Here is a 16,388-nt window from a genome sequence, read left to right on the forward strand (position 1 = left end):
GGGGAGGGGGCGTCGCGCCGCGGCACGCGCTCGGCCCCCGCCGCGGTCCCTTTAAAGGCCGCGGCCCCGCGCGCGCCTGCGCGGCGCCTTCCCGCCTCACGGCGCCTGCGCGGCGCTCGCCGCGCACTCGCTCGGCTCCTTTGTCCCTCGCTCGCCTCTCACCCAAGTGTGATGCCCGCCGCGGTGATTGGCAGCGCGCGCCGACGGCCGCCGCCTCGCCTCAGCCAATCGGCTGCGAGTCGAGGGCGGCCGGCAACGCTACTCCCGCCCCGCCTCGGCCGGGCGGTGACTGGCGGCGGGCGCGGCCAGTGGCGACGAGGCGCTGGCGGCCGGCGGGCCAATGGGAGCGCGGGCGGCGGGCGCCCGGTTAGGCTGCGCCAGTTCCGGCCGCGCGCGCGCTCCTCTCCGGGCTGCGCGGGGCGAGGAGGCCGCGATCCGCCTCGGCGCCGGTGTCCGCCACCAGGTGAGGCCGAGGCCGAGGCGGCGACCCGCGGGGCGGCGTCTCTCCGCTCCGCTGCGCGCCGGGCCGGCGCGGTCCCCGCCGCTGAGGCCTTCCCGGGCCCGCCGCGGCCTGCGCGGCCCGCCCCGCCCCGCCGCGGCACGCGGCCGCTTGGGTGCGCGGGGACCGGCGAGGCGGGGCCGGGGCCGGCGGCGGGGGCGGCTCCCGGCGGCGCGGGGCCGGGGGAGAGCTCCGGGCCTCGGCCGACCGTGCGTGTCTGCCTCCAGGTCGGGAAGATGCAGGGCAACAAGGGTTTCAACATGGAGAAGCAGAACCACGCGCCGCGGAAGCAGCACCAGCACCAGCAGCACCCGCCGCCGTCCATCCCCGCCAACGGGCAGCAGGCCAACAGCCAGAGTGAGTCCCGGGCCCGCCGCGCTCGAGCCCCCGCTTCGTGCTGGCGTCGGGCGGTCGCCCGTGCCGCGCAGGGTAACTCGGGCTCCTGCCGCTGCTCGTGCGTGCAACAGGTCTCGGCGAAACCAACAGGATCGGCTCTGTCCGCGGCGAACAAAAAAAGCTCGAGTCTCCCAGCGAGCCGCTGTTTGCCTTCGCTGCCCTCCTGCAATTTCCCGTTGTTGGAGACGGTGGTTTGCGCTGCAGCCAGTCTTTCACTCTGTCTAGGCAAAGGTGCTAAGCGCTTGCAGCTCCTGTAGGTTTTCACGGAGATTTGTTTGCAAGTGCTCGATGTTCTTGAAATTGGGCGTTGATTTTCAAGAAAAACTCGCTTGGAGAGTTTGAAAGTCTCTGAGTTCTTAATAGCGTTGCTTAAACTACAAACATGAGATGGCTTATTTCAGTTGGCTCTCTTTCCTTTTTTTCCCCAACCGTAACGGAGAACTTCTCAGCACAGACTTCTTTAAGTACTAGGGGAGTAGATCTGCTATTTGTAAAGAAGCTGTTTTAAAAAAAAAGGTTGTTAGACGGTTCTGTAGCTACTAATTAAGACCAAATTTTTTGCGCAGGAGGGACAGGGAGATACCTAGTTTTATTTTTTTATACTTCGGCATCCAAGGGCCGAAGTAACAGCTGACGCTGGCCTTAACTCTAATTTCTGAGTTTGTTCTTATTCAGTTTGTGTGGACTAATTCTCTGTTACTTGGGATTCAGTGATAGCGACTGTAAGCTGAGGCAGCATATATTAATGAGCTCTAGGGCCTTAACTGATCTAACTTGATAGTTTAGAAATATGACATCAGGACAGTGCCATTAATGTTTTCATGTGCAGGGGGAAAGGAGGTGCCCTGTTGTGTTCCTTTTAAGAAAAAAAAAAAAAAAAAAACCTTGTATATGTGCCTTGGCTGTCTATTCAAAAGTTTCCCCTCAGCTTAATATACTTTTTGTTGTTTTGCATACTTCCTCTGTGTATTTTTTTTTCGTGTCCTAGTTGCAGGTTTGACCTGCCCCTCCTGCTCCCCACACATGCACATACTGGGCTAGTACAAACTTCCTAGATATGTTTATTGGATGACCCTGTCAAATAGATTCTTTATCTAAAGTTATGATAGGTTATAGAATAAGATGCTGACTAGTTCATTTCGAGTCAAGTTGGGAACGATACACTACAACAACTGTGTTGTTGTATTCTCGCAGGGATCAACTTATAGTGACTGACTATATCTAAGATTCCTTTGAGTGGATCTTATTAAGGCAAACCAGTGGCATTGGTATAACTGGGCCTTAAGTTTCTTTTAGTCTATTTGCAGGCCTTGAAATCGATCCCCAAATACTTCTGAGAATGGCCTGAAAGTGCACAAGAAAAACACTTCACCTATGTGCTGTCGCTGTGCTGAGTAGATAACTTCATTTTCTGTTCACTAGTCTGTAACAGATGTACTGTCAGTCTCATTTTGATCTTAGCCTTTGGAGGTGTGCTTACACTTATACAGGGGTTGTCCTTAACCTTTGTCTTTCCATGAATCGCCTTTCCTCGTCATGCTTTGCAGCCTGAATCAGATCACTCACGTTTGTAGTTTATTTCATCCGTGTGGCCATGAAGTGCATCCCTTGAAAAGCACAATTTGAATACGAATTGATCTGCAAGCTGCTTGGGTCAAAAGATGAATCAAAGAGAGAAAAAAGGGGTTCAAAAGGAGCAAAAGACAGAATGGAAATGGTGGAATTGCTTTCTGCGGGTGGCTGTCCTCTGTGGGTAGGTTCTGCATGCGTTTCAGAAAAGGGGACACGGAGGTAAACTGATGGTAAAGTCATGCTTGTGCCTGGCTGTTGAACAGGGCTTCCAAGGTCAGGCTGTTGAGGTGAAGGTTAAAGGTGAAAGACTCTTGCTGAGAGGAAAGTTAAGGAGTATGTAGGATATACCGTGTGGGGATTTGAGGATGGTCCTACAGTCAGACCTGTTTATCAGTGTTAGATGTGGCACAACTTACTGAATACAGATTGCATAACAAGCTTCGTCATTTTTCTGAGGTCTTGCCTACGTAGCTGTTTTTATTGTTTTCTCTATTTTCACCTGTCCAGCCGTCTCTTCAGCTGGGGACCCAAGTCTCTAGAACCCAAATGCCATCCAGTAGGATGCTTGCTAGTTACAGTATCACCTGTCTGGGCGAAATGTCACATCTTTAGTGTAGTTTTCTAGATTTGTCTCGTTGCAATAAAAATCTGGTTGCTGGCAAAACTGCAGCTTTCCTAGAGATATTCAGGTCGTAAGAGTAGAATCCTGTATTCCAACCGCTACTGCTTTACTGTGGGCCCGTCGTCTTGACCAGAGCTCTAAAAGTCGATTGAAATCTCTCACGTTATTCCAAGCTGCAGTGTTTCTATTTTCTCCTGCTCTAGACTTTCCTTCACTGGTGTTAACGAGCACTGGAGTTCGAGCACGTGTTTTCTCTAAGGAGAATATCGTCCTGTTCTGAAGTTACGTGCCTTTGTTGCTCTAGAGATGGCTGGAGAGGTTTGAGAACAGAGTGAATGAGTGGCATCACCTATATTATCCTGTGTATCTGCATTCACTGTAATGTAACCTAATGGAATTTATCCCCCCAACTGTAGAGCAGCTGTGTACCTTATTCCCCTCAGATGAAGGCCTGACTATTGACCTGAAGAATTTCCGGAAACCTGGTGAAAAGACCTTCACCCAAAGAAGCCGCCTATTTGTGGGGAATCTGCCCCCAGATATTACGGAGGAAGAGATGAGAAAGTTATTTGAGAAGTATGGGAAGGCAGGTGAAGTCTTCATACACAAGGACAAAGGCTTTGGCTTTATCAGGCTGGTGAGTGACTGTTGCTACCTTTGGAATGTTTCTGCGGCAATGATCCTCACACTGGAGAAGTATTGCTAGTTGGAAGTAGTAGATGTTCAAGTATCTTGCCTGCTGTCAGTTTTCCAGGAATATGGGATCTGCTTCTACAAGTAGTTTGGTCAGAGCCTTTTATAAGAAGGAATGTGAATGTGAACTCAGGCAGCTTGTGGCATGATTTATGAGGTATCTGGTAAAAGTCATTCTGAAATCAACTGGTAGAAAACAGAAGGAAGACATGGACGTGATGCTGTTGTAGAGAAGGTAGACTTCCACTTTCTGGAAGGGTGTGAGGATGAGGTTTCTGTGAGCATAGATTATCATGCAGTACTACTGGAGTGACAGACGCTCTTGAGGCAGGAGATCTCCAGATGATCACACTGAAGCATGGCCAGGAGGAGCCAACACAGAGCAACAGTTCTCAACTTCATTGACTCATGTACTACCTCTCTGAGAGCTCCAAGGTGTCCAAGGCGAACGGTTGGAGCATGAGGTTCCCACGCCAAAGTTTGGGGGTGCCTTGCTGTAGCGTAACTGCTTGGCAGTAACTTAAAGGGTAGGAAACTGGGAAGAGGTATGGGGGCATCTTTCAGGAGCTCTTCTATAGTGAACGTTTGCTTTTACAGTTACCAGACTTGGCTAATAGTTGAATCTTGGAGAAAAAAAAAGGGCTCGCTTTGAGGCCCAAATGTAATTATGTTTGATAGATAATGATCGGTTAATTGTTTGCTTAGTTAGTACTGACTGTTGGATTAAGCTTATGTCTGTTACGGTTTTCTTTCCCCCAAACTCTGTTTATGCCTATTCAGCTAGAGTCATTGATAACAGAGAATAGCTACGTTTTGTCAGGGCATTTTTTACCATGCTGTGGGAGGATTATTTGTTCCTCTCTGTGAAGTACTTGTTCAGGGGAAATAGGCTTTTGACCCTCTGTTGTGTCTGTGACTGGCTAATTCCATCCTGCATTGAGAGTTTTAATGATAACTTTTTTTATCTTTAGGAAACTCGCACTCTGGCAGAGATTGCAAAGGTGGAACTAGACAACATGCCTCTACGTGGGAAACAGCTAAGAGTGCGTTTTGCATGCCACAGCGCATCGCTGACAGTCAGGAACCTGCCTCAGTTTGTGTCCAATGAGCTCCTGGAGGAAGCCTTCTCTGTGTTTGGCCAGGTGGAAAGGGCTGTGGTTATTGTGGATGACAGAGGACGATCCTCTGGGAAAGGCATTGTGGAGTTCTCAGGGAAGCCTGCTGCTAGGAAAGCCCTGGATAGATGTAGTGATGGGTCTTTCCTGCTAACTACGTAAGTGCGGAGGGTGAGAAGTGCTATTCTGGTATGTGTGCAGGTTGAGGGGTGGCACTGGCTTGTGAGCAACATTTCTTAATGCCAGAGTGGGGCGTATGAGACATGGGACAGGACGTGGTAGATGGTTTTGCCCGAGGAGAATTTTGCTTAGCTTCCGTTTGGACAAGTCTGTGCTGAAACTCAGGTCTGAAAACTTTATTCTGGGAGGCCGCTAGTGGGGTAAGTGCATAAAACTGTCCAATAAGGTCTTTGTTGAAAAAGCCTTCTTAGGGCAATTAAAGCAGCCTTCCACAAGCGGGAACTACTTTAGAGACTATCCTTCTTGTTTGAAAGTGAATCTCAAGTGTGTTAACTGTGTGCTCTGGGTAACTTCAGAGCTGAGTCTAGGAATGGGACTCCCCTCGGCAGAGTGCACCGCTAATTTGGAATGCTTATCCATCGCCGTCACGGGGCACAGGATCTATCTGAGAAGCTATTCAAATGGGTTGGATTGTTCTGGGTTTTGCCCGTAGTAAACCATCTTCACTGTGCTTGAATATCACAAGACAGCAAAGCAGACTCTTGGAAAAGTATATGAGTGTGCTTGAATAAATAGCTAATTCTAGAACACGTTCCACAGAGCATGGCTTGTTGCTGTAACAGTTAAGGGAGGGACCTCTTTTGACCTTTGAGGAATATAAAAATACTGTGTATTTTGTATACGTGCTCATAGCATTTGATAATGGAACGCTTCCTGAAATCAAGGCTATATTGTTAGTTTCTAAAGTAACTTGGAAACTTTGTGCCTTCTCACTTCCCACCTTTTTCCTAGGGGGCTGCATATGACACAGCAGTACACAAGCACGTTCAGTTTCAAAAAGCAGCGCTCTCTCTCTTTTTTTTTTTTTTTTTTTTTTCTCCCTCATTCCTCTTTTCTTCCCTGAGACTCTTTGGGCACAGCCATCACAGTGTTTAGTGCTCTGCAGTAACATTGCTGCTGGGAAACTTTGAGGCTCTCTTAGCTTATTGGAATTATTTAGTCCCAGCGCTCTTGCTGATTCAGAAGTATATATCTTGAAAGAACCATGAAAACAAGTTTTAAAAAGTCGCCATGCAGTACTAAGCACTGCTAGTGTGTGACTTTGGCTCAGAGGGGAATATTCACTCTTGTTCTAGTTATCAGTGCATTAGTTCCTGATTATATCAGGGAGCCAAACCAGGGTGTTGCTTAGTTCTAGTTGAGGTTTGGCTCTGATTAAAGTTGTTCTGATTGGTCTTAGTTCGTGGAAGTAACAGCTAGGTAACCTTAAACTCATTGAAATTGGTGCACCTTGGAAAATAAGACTGTTATTAATGGAACATGTCACAGTAGAAAAATTACATTATGAAGCTTCATCTGAGGAAAGATATTATAGCCTCCCATATCCTGTCTTCTTGCCGGAGTCTGGGCACCACTTGCGCTTTTGAAAAGCACGAATGTTTCTTTCCTGTTTACCTAACTGTCAAAGGAGGTTGAGGAGCTAAAGAGAAGCTGTTGTGATGAGGGCATGAGCAGTATCAGTGCTGTGGTGGGGGAGTTAATTCAGAGGTAAGGGACTAATCCCACTTTCCTCTGTTAAATGCATTCCTCTACACAGAGAGGCCAGGGGGACAGAAGGACACGTGCAGTGTCTGTACTGTAAAGTGCACCAGTGGATTTCTGGTGGGGAAATTCAGACAGGGCCCAACAGGCACCTACAGAGCACTGCTATTGGCAGTAACAGCACACGGTTGCCTCACCAAGAGAAAAGGAATGAATGATACAGTCACGATCCTCCGGCGAGTAGCAGGGTAGTTAGACCTCACCTTGGGGTCTAGCAGACAAGGGCTTGTGTAGCACGTGGTCATCGGCCATGAATCAAGGGAGGAACGGGAGAAAAGACAGACTCTGGGGTCCAACAGACCTTGCGCTGAGTAGATCCTACTAAGGGAATGTCAATTTTCAGTTCAGCTGTTATTTTGAACCAGTAACTGGAGTATTCTTCTTTTGGTGCAGTTTGTTTTGGATCCAACAAGGATTTCAACTAACACTTCAGTTCCTGTTCTAGAAAAAAAAGCGTGTTCTAAGTGATTTCTGTTTTCTGTTTGGTTCGGACCCCTGGCTACTTTGAATCTCCTTGAGCGCTGCTAAAGCAGTGTTTTATAAAGTCCAGGCAAAACTGTACATGCTTTCCTGCACAGCAAACTTATTCCCGAGTTGTCCTGAAAGCACCTCGTGTTTTATTCGTAGGTTCCCTCGGCCTGTCACTGTGGAGCCCATGGATCAGTATGATGATGAAGAGGGACTACCAGAGAAACTGGTCATCAAAAACCAGCAGTATCACAAGTATGTGCTTCCTGTGAGAAAGGAGATGAGACTGTCTGTGGCCTAGGACATTGACTGGGTGCCTCAGTCTTTAGGGGTGTGGCTCGTCAATGCTACAAAAAGCTCCTCCTCTTTTTTTTTCCTGTAGATGTGATCTGACTCTGAAAAGAGAATGGCATGCACTGGTCTTTTGCTGTGGTTAGCTGAAAGAAAGCAGAGCTTGTGGATTTATGCTTTCATTTAGCTTTGTTGGATAAGCCTAGCAGCATCCACATATTTATCATAAGTGTTTGTATGCCTCCGTTGCTGGAGTCAAAATTGGTATCAACGTTTGAGATATCTGTTCAAGGGGCAGGCACGTGTGAGAAGCTGAGAGAATGAGTTGTGTTACTTGCTCGAAGTCCTGTAGAAAGTCTGTGGAGCAAACAGGCTTGAACCCACAGTGAAAGTAGAAGGAATTATGTGGATAGCATTAAGAGATTGTAGAGCTATCCAGGTATAAAGCCATGGTCTTTGAAGGCTTCTCGGTTTAAGTAGGTATCATAAGATCAGAGTCATGGGAATTAGTAAACCATGTGACCTCGTGAATTTTTCAAGTAGGGAAGATGGGAGCTGCAGGAGCAGGGAAGCTGCCTTAGGAATAGTGGGATGTTCCAGGTGCAGGGGCTGCAGAGATGAGTGAAATAAGCATGCGTCTTTGGCGGGGCTGTTTCTGGTGTATTTATGGGGTGGGTCTATAGGTGGGATAAGATGTGCAGCAGGAGCAAAGGCTGTTTCTTGCAGAGTATTCCTAAATGTCTTCTATCCAATAACTTTTGGTGTCTTATGAAAGCATTGTCATTGCTTGGTATGGGGGAGGACGGGACAGTTTCTGTGCATAATTAATCCTGTAAGAGAAAGGTCTGTGGATTGGTAAGAGGAGAGCGTTTCTAGGATTCTACCTAAATTTCTCCTTTCAATAATGTGTGGTGTTTTTTTTTTTTTTTTTTTTTTTTCCCCTGAGGAACAGATAAACTGGTATCTCAGGTGCGGCTTTTCATAAGAAACCAGAGGACAAAGTGGTTTGTTATCTGCTACAAAGAGAAATAGGTTTCTAATTGTTAAAAGGACCTGCCGTCGAATTTACATACGTACTGTATTTTTCCTAGTTCCTCCTTGCGCTGTTGAAGCATTCACTAGCTTTTCCTTGTCTGACAGGGAGCGAGAGCAACCTCCTCGATTTGCACAGCCTGGCAGCTTTGAGTATGAGTATGCTATGCGCTGGAAGGCTCTAATAGAAATGGAGAAGCAACAGCAAGAACAGGTAGACCGCAACATCAAGGAAGCTCGAGAGAAGCTGGAAATGGAGATGGAAGCAGCTCGCCATGAGCACCAAGTTATGCTCATGCGGCAAGGTACCAGTCAAAGATAAACATGATATCAAAACAAGACCCTGCTAAGTTCAGGGCTGCGTAGCTTAACAGACTAGAGCTGGCTGAAGATGAACCATGGCAAAGCTACTTGACTTCTAACCAGCCATAGCAGTATCAAATAAATGTGGAGATGTTGCTGTATTGCTGGCAGCTCTTTTACCTTATTCTCTTCTGCGATACAGTTTTAGTTAGGAATTGATGAGTGGTGGTAGAGGAGACAAGAGTTTGGTTGTTTTTTTTACTGTCATCTTTGCAGACTTAATGAGACGCCAGGAAGAACTGAGGAGAATGGAGGAATTGCATAACCAAGAAGTACAAAAACGTAAACAATTGGAACTCAGGTAAGGGGGCAGATTTTGAAATTCTGTGAACCCATGATATTCTGGAACTGAAGCACCTCTTCAGTGCGCTTAATTGCTCAGGGTGACAATTTAATTACTACCTAAAAAGTGGTTGTTACTTCAGGCTTTTTTTTTTTTTTTTTTTTGCTCATAGGGAGAGTGTACGGTTGGTTTAAGATGCAAGAGGTAGGAGTTTCTTCCACTGATGATGAAGGACACAGACTAGCATTTCTTTTTTTACGTTTCGGTGTCTCAGTCTAGCACCGTGACTGAGGCCCGTAAAACAATCAGAACACGTACAATGATTCGGTGACTTTAGTGCTGCAGGTTGGGAAACCGCATTCTAGCATCTGTCCTCTCAGTTGAGAGGTAACTTAGCCTCAGACATTACTCTTGCTGTTCCAGCTCTTCCTTGTCTCAGGGTCATTGTGAGAAGCTCCAGACTACTTGTATGTATAGAAGAGACTTGACAGCTGTCTGTGGCCATTATATTACGTGTAGTCAGTATGTACTTGGGAGCGGCTGTGCACATGAGTGTTCTCTGATAGGGTTTTGTAGTGACCCCCTTAACATTGAGAGCAACCCTGTGATGTGGATGATTAGTCTGTGTTGTGCTGAGTATCTTTGGACTCTTTTTTGCAGGCAAGAGGAGGAACGCAGGCGCCGTGAGGAGGAAATGAGAAGGCAACAAGAAGAGATGATGAGACGCCAGCAAGAAGGCTTTAAAGGGAATTTTGCTGATGCGGTATGAGTTTTCCTGCTTCCCCGTTGCATCTTGACATTGGAATTTTGCCCTTCCGCAGCACAGGGCTTTTAACGGATGCTTAAAATGGTTGGGACGCTCTACATCCTCAGAGCGTTCTATCCCAAATCCACAGTTTTGTTAGGAAATATACATGCCCCAGTTATTGGATTACTGGATAACTTGTTTTCTCACTGCTGTTTGTGCAGGACTCCCAGTAGTCGTCTTGCTGCTCAGAAGACTATATGGTAGCTAATTTTATTCTAAGAGCAGTAATGAAGATGATCTTTCCTGAACTACTGCTGCAGAGTCCTGTTATGGGCATATGCTCAGCTCTATCCCTAGCCTGCAGTCTTTCTTCATCCTGCTTAGATGAAATGATCCCAACTTGAGGCAGTGCTGCAGACGTATTTTGGTTGCACTTGAAAGTCAGCCTTGGTCAATACTTTCTTGGAATGTAAATGTGTGATAATCTGCCTTTTAATAGCAGTAACTCTAGTTGTATTCTGATCTGTCTTATAAATCGTTTCCAATCCCAGCAGCTTTCTAGTGTGACAGCAGCAGTAGTGCTATAGAGGTGGTACAATAGCATCAGGGCTATCCAATGGCAAGGATTTATGTGTATTCATGTAAAATTGGCCCCTAAGCAAAATAGCTAAATCTGTGTAAAACTAAAGGGGCAAAACTGTGCACGTGTGAACGTTACCCTGCCTAGCAGCACTCCTGAGTTCTCTGAATAATAATGCCTTCCTATAATAAATAGCGGTACTGAGACTACAGGTGAAGTAAAGTGAAATCTGTTCTTCAATTCCCAACGTGGAAAAAGTATGACCCTCACCGAAGTGAGATGGTACCCCTGACTTTGCAGCGAGGGAGTTCTGTGCTGTGTGGCCTGTGCTCAAATGATAAAGAAAAACTGAACTCACTAACTGGAATTTTAATGTAAGCGGCCTAGCGCTATGTGTTCATTATATAAGCTTGCATTCTTTTCAACATGAAAAGCTTCTTAACCACACTGAGGGAAGTAGCCAAACTAATTCTTACTAATGCATTACTGCTGCTCAGCAGGTCTCTCCATCCAGACATCAGATATTTCTTTTATGCTGCTACGGTGGTCAATTCTGCACACGCAGCTTTGCTTTGCTCCTGGATGTTGTACCCTGCTTGTGAAAAGCAGTCTTGCAGAATGAGACATTTTAAGTAAGACCTGTTTGTTCAGTAGTTAATGGTGGAAGTAGCCCATTTCTTTTGAAGTTTACTCTAGGAATGACTCCTACCAAGTTTTCAGTAATAAAACCCCCAAACTAATTGAATATATAGAACTGTAATGAAGAATGCCTTCAGTTTTATCATTTGGAATGATTTTTTTTTCCCCCCCCAGAGGGAGCCACCAGATATGCGAATGGGGCAGATGGGTATGGGAGGTAAGAGTTTTCTGTGACTGTCTTTTCTATACGTGTGCATTTTCTTCTGTACAGAATTTGATTTTTTTTGTTGTTGTTGTTTTGAATAGTCTGTTTTATTGGATCATTATGTAGAAACTCACTCCAAGTAATTTTCTCCCAGTTCAGTGACAGGAAACATTCATATAACAAACATATCAAAAATTGGGCTTGAGGCAATGCTGTACAACATCTGTGAAAGAGTTAGTTCAGTATGTGGAAGACTTGGTTGAAGTTGCTGTCAGAGCCGTGATGTGATTAAGGTTCCCATAGAAGTTTGTACTGATAGAGAAACTGGTACAACATGTAAAACTAGACCTTGAGCCCAGGAGGCAATCTCAATTACTGTATTTCCATATTTTGACTACATGACCTAGAGTTTTAGGTCACGTGGACAAGAGCCAGTGGAAAAAGTAGGTGTTCAGTGGTTAATAATAAAGATGGTGAGCATTAGAGTCTGCTATGCCTTCAGATAATACTGGAATGCAAGATCAGTTTGTCTTGGCCTAATAGTGCAAAACTAGGTAATAGATTAGGGCTTTGTCCCTGGGTATAATGCTACAGAGAGGAGGTGGCATGGTGTTTTTGGCTCTGGAGCGATGAGTGGACGCTGGCTTCCTCCCTGTGTCTGCCAGGAATATTCTCCAGCTTTCTTTTGCAGGTACCATTGGCATGAACAATAGGGGAGCTATGGGTGGTACCAACGTCCCAGCTGCTGCACCTCCTGCAGCTGGTCCTGGAGCTATGATACCTGATGGAGCCATGGGAATGGTAAAGTATCTGCATCTGCTCTTTGTGCACACCATCTTAACTGTAGGATGTGTTGTTTCCATTGTTAGGAGCTATGCTGCTGAAGTCAAAGGTGTTTACCTGACCTTTAGCTCCCTCTCAAATCTTTAGAAGATGGTCTTGCTTTGATACACGTTGGTAATTTTGAGGAGACTGAGCCAAGCCTAATACTTTACTTCAAAAATAGCTAGTGCCAAAACACTTGTTGGAGAGATTTTAGTGTTAACCTGTGGCTACTAAAAAGGCATGTTGGGAAGCACCTCTGAATTAGAGCGCCCGGAGACCTAGATTCTTGCAAGCAGAATGCCCAAGCTTTCAGGAATACTTTGCCCGTCACCAACATTTGAAAATAATGAACGTTTCCCTTCGAAGCTAATAGTCCAAAATGAGTGTGGCAATAGTAAATAAGTAGGCTAAAACAAATTGTGCTAATTTGCTTGAAGAAGTAAAGAGCAAAGAACCCTTGGAGATTATGCTTGTTTCCTTGTCCCTTTCAATTGTTATATTTAACTGAATTTTAAACAGTATCTTTGCAGAGAGTCTTTGACTTTTCTAGTAAGGCAAAGAAAATTTAAATGCTTGGTCAGCAGAAGTCAAGGCTGAATGCTATCTCCAAAGCCTGGGAACGAGACAGTTCCCCAGCTTTACACTCCCCCATACCGTCCTCCCCACCTTCACGAGCCTTATACAGTTTAGCAGCTTCTTAGGTGTCCTCCTCCTCACTGAGTATATGTCACCATAGAATTAGGAAGACAGAGTCCTAAGGAAAATTCCAAATGCAAATTTAAACTTTAAAAACAGCTAATGGAAAGCGAGAAAATCCTTTCATTATAAATCCTAAGCAAAAAACTCTTAAAAGATTTTTTTTTTTAAGAAGAAAACTTGCAGCCAATCTCTGCTTCAATAACAGGATATGAGAAATGAAATTCTTAATAAATTTAGTTCTAGTACTGATTGTGAACTGAAGCATGTTGCTCTGACATATACAGTAGCTGTACAAAGTTATTTTCCCCCTGCATGCTGCAACAACCTTACAAAAGGTCAGTTTATTAATTCTCCATGAGCATGAAGGAAAAATGCTTTTAAGAACAGTGTTTATCTTAACGGTCATTGAGCTACCAGTGGGATAAGTTGAAAAAAGTGTAGTTTTAGACAGGAGTTGCAGTAACTTACTGAGTTACTGTGATTTAGTTGGTGAACGGTCATTGACTGCACATATGTTCTTAGCCTGTCACAAAAGTGCAATAAAATGTTGTTTCAAACTTCCATAGAAGTTGTTTAAGGTGACATGTTTTACATGGAGGGCAGTGAGACTCAGGGCCTACGTGTGGTCAGTTACTGTTGTGAGTAATGACTTGTTAAGGTGAAATAACTCAGTTGCTTGCAGTCGCCTGTCTGGTTTTGGAGCTGGTGTGCTCATGGAGCAGCATTATACACAGGCCAGGCTGTGTAAGCGTGTGAAAAGATTGATGTAGTGAGAAAAACATCGTGCTCACATTCAGACTTGTCTGCAGCTAGTTACAGAAAGAGTCCTCATGGCCTACTGTGATATTGCACCAGGTTGTGTTTGTGCTGGATAGGTTTTTACAGTATTTGTGCTTGGTCTCCTTAAAAAATGTCTCCCTTTCAAAATAATGAAAGGAACACAAAATAAATGTTCATGTTGTTGCAGACTGCAACTTGTAACTTTCAGTTTGGGGCATTTCTTTATTTTGCCTGTGAAATTTAACCTTGTAAAGCAAATCGTGTGGGAATGGGGATGACCTGGTAGCAGCTGAAATCGGGGGACTTCTAAGGAACTCAAGCCTCAGTGATAAGCACTTACGGCTTTACTGCAGAGCCTCACAACAGACCATGGCATCTGTGGCATCTGTCATTCCTATCTGTTGCACAGAGGATTGATCCATTCACAGTATCAGCATTTCAAATCAGCAGTAGACACAGCAGCAAAGTCGAGCTTATCCAGAAAGTTCGTCTTCCTTTTCCAGTTTATATCAATTGGTCTAATAAAAAAAAAAAAAAAAAAATCCTGCAAACCTTCCCACTTGGACTTCTTGGTTTATCACGGCTGCTACATCATGTAAAATTGTTTGCTCATAAAGAACAGCATTTTATTTCTCTACTGGTTTTCATACCTGTGGGTAGGGACAGTGGAGTGGCTAAGGCTGAGGGAATACATGCTGCACAAAAAGTGCCGCGTCGTTTCTCTTATGGCCAGACCTATGTATAGTCATTTTGGAAATGATACTAAGCAGTATGATTCAGTAATCTACAGCAATACAAAAAAAGCAGAGAACTGCTGCATAGCTGAGAACAAAGAATAACTGGAGCCTGATGTAAAGCAGCTCTGCTCTATATGGTTACTTAGCCCCGGTACGGGGGGAAGGAAGAGGTAGTGGCTGCCTCCGGTTCCCGTACTTCCCATAAGGAAGTACCGTGACCAGCATGAGGGCAGCCAAGTAGTGGTACAGGCTTCCCAGAGAGGCTTTGCAGTCTTCGTCCTTGGAGGTTTTCAAGACCAGACTGGATAAGGCTGCTTCTAACATGGCCTGACCTCATAGCTGACTCTCCTTTGAGCAGGAGGTTGGACTAGAGACCTCCTGAGGTCCTTTCCAGCTTGGATTATCCTTTGATCCTCTTCTCCCTGCTGGAAGAGGCTATGCAATAGCAATACCCCACCTAAGGAAGGGGAGAGCCAGCAGAATGGAAATAATAGGATACAGCTAGAGCACAAGACTAGTGTTGCAGACTTATTTTGGAATCGGTGTTGCATATGCTTGGATTGTGATACTGCTGTAGTATCGGTATACTGCTCATCACTGGCATTCAGTTTGGGTAAAGGAGTGTGGTAGAAATGGGAAATTTTCCTTTCCCAGACTCCATTGCTCAGATATTCCATGCCAGGGCACTAGTTTGTGAGGTGCTATAAGCTGTATTCCAGTATGCTTGGCTCCAGGTTACGAGGGGAAAGGGACTGCCTGTGACACTTATCTTACTGGAGTCGTATCAGTCCAGTCTTTGGGCTTTGGGGTTATTTTTTGGTGGGGTGGGAGTTTATAGCAAGGTCAATTGGAACTGTGGAGCCCTGATAAGATTCAAATCAACTGAAATGGCTTTTAACTGTAGGATTTGTTTTTTGTTGTCCCCCCCCCCCCCCTCCACTTTCTGCCTCTTCTGCACTATTGCTCTTTACAAGACTCCACCTCCGCCTGCGGATCGTTTTGGCCAGGGCAGCGCAATGGAAGGACTCGGAGCTATGGGAGGGAACCCACCTGCCTTCAACAGAGGAAATCCAGGGGGTGACTTTGGCCCTAATAAGCGTCGCAGATACTAACAGGATTAAACTACCCCCTGCACACGCCCCAAAGAGGAAAGGAATCTCAGCAGGCCATACAGGGTTTCTACTCAGGGGGTGATATTCAAAATAGTTCATTAGGGCCTGCTTTGGTAAAGCCACTCTAGGACAAGGGGAGTGCAGTCTGACTGGTAAAAGGTTTTAGAAAATTTCATGTGGTGCATTCCTATAATTTCAATGTGAAAAATGGATTCTGAGAGGTTGCCATGGTTGTTCAGTAACGGTAAGATCTGGCAAGGACCTTAATGCCTTGACCATTCCGGGTTTCCTATTTGCAGTCGGAGTCCTGAGACTAAACTAGATACAAGCGGAGTATGTCTTGGCATTTTTTTTTAGCGTAGTGAACCTTGCTTAAAGCACAGGCAAGTCTCTGAGGAACTAGGGCAGCATCTGGGTACTTTGCAGTTCCCATGACTCTGTAAATTTATATAGCTCCAAATGATCCATCATGTAGTGAATTGGGGAAATTTTATGTTCTTTTATTTCTTTTCTTTCCTCTTAACCTGTAGTTATTCTTTTTCTCTGGACCATCTGTTTCTTTAAAGTAGTTGACCGTCATGTGCAGCCTGAATGGCTAGAAGGCTCTTGTTTGGATGGATTTTTTGATAACGTGTTGTATCGCTGTTTATTTTTACTGGTAGTAAAGTACAATCTATTGGACAAAGATACTGTATCTCATGCTGAAGATTTAACTGAAACAAATGTTTGTATAATCTTAACCTTGCCTGTCTTTTGTGTAGAAGTACTACAAGATTTTTCATTTAGTGTAAACTGTTTGAACACAAGCTGTAATTGTCCCACTAACAAGTTTGAGTTTGTCTGAGGAATGTTACAGGAATGCATTATTAAAGTGGATTTTAAGCCTTTTTTATCTGGTGTGCTGTCTATTCTGTTTCTGGAAAAAAAAAAAAAAAAAGAGTACGTAT

The 16,388-nt window shown here is 45.1% G+C and overlaps 1 protein-coding gene across 2 annotated transcripts; it reads left to right on the forward strand.

Moving 5' to 3' along the window:
• Positions 1 to 276: 276 nt before the first annotated feature.
• On the forward strand, positions 277 to 16,331 carry NONO (non-POU domain containing octamer binding). 2 transcript variants are annotated; one of them, XM_068956902.1, is made up of 11 exons: positions 277 to 463; positions 727 to 856; positions 3,506 to 3,726; positions 4,754 to 5,055; positions 7,307 to 7,402; positions 8,579 to 8,775; positions 9,050 to 9,134; positions 9,777 to 9,879; positions 11,258 to 11,300; positions 11,980 to 12,089; positions 15,304 to 16,331. In XM_068956902.1, the coding sequence occupies exons 1-11, from the start codon at positions 341 to 343 to the stop codon at positions 15,439 to 15,441; spliced, it is 1,548 nt and encodes a 515-aa protein (XP_068813003.1). In that variant the 5' UTR covers positions 277 to 340; the 3' UTR covers positions 15,442 to 16,331. The 2 variants fall into 2 exon arrangements, with proteins under 2 accessions (XP_068813003.1, XP_068813004.1); XM_068956903.1 differs by having other exon boundaries at positions 3,533 to 3,726.
• Positions 16,332 to 16,388: the final 57 nt, after the last annotated feature.

This window comes from Struthio camelus, chromosome 11, assembly GCF_040807025.1.
Source record: "Struthio camelus isolate bStrCam1 chromosome 11, bStrCam1.hap1, whole genome shotgun sequence".
In the NCBI taxonomy this organism is placed as follows: domain Eukaryota; kingdom Metazoa; phylum Chordata; class Aves; order Struthioniformes; family Struthionidae; genus Struthio; species Struthio camelus.

Excerpts from the sequence above, each read along its gene's own strand:
- NONO (XM_068956902.1), top strand. The coding sequence starts at position 341 with ATGGGAGCGCGGGCGGCGGGCGCCCGGTTAGGCTGCGCCAGTTCCGGC. Across the intron at positions 5,056-7,306 it reads GGGTCTTTCCTGCTAACTAC|GTTCCCTCGGCCTGTCACTG; the intron begins GTAAGTGCGGAG and ends TTTTATTCGTAG. Across the intron at positions 9,135-9,776 it reads CGTAAACAATTGGAACTCAG|GCAAGAGGAGGAACGCAGGC; the intron begins GTAAGGGGGCAG and ends TCTTTTTTGCAG.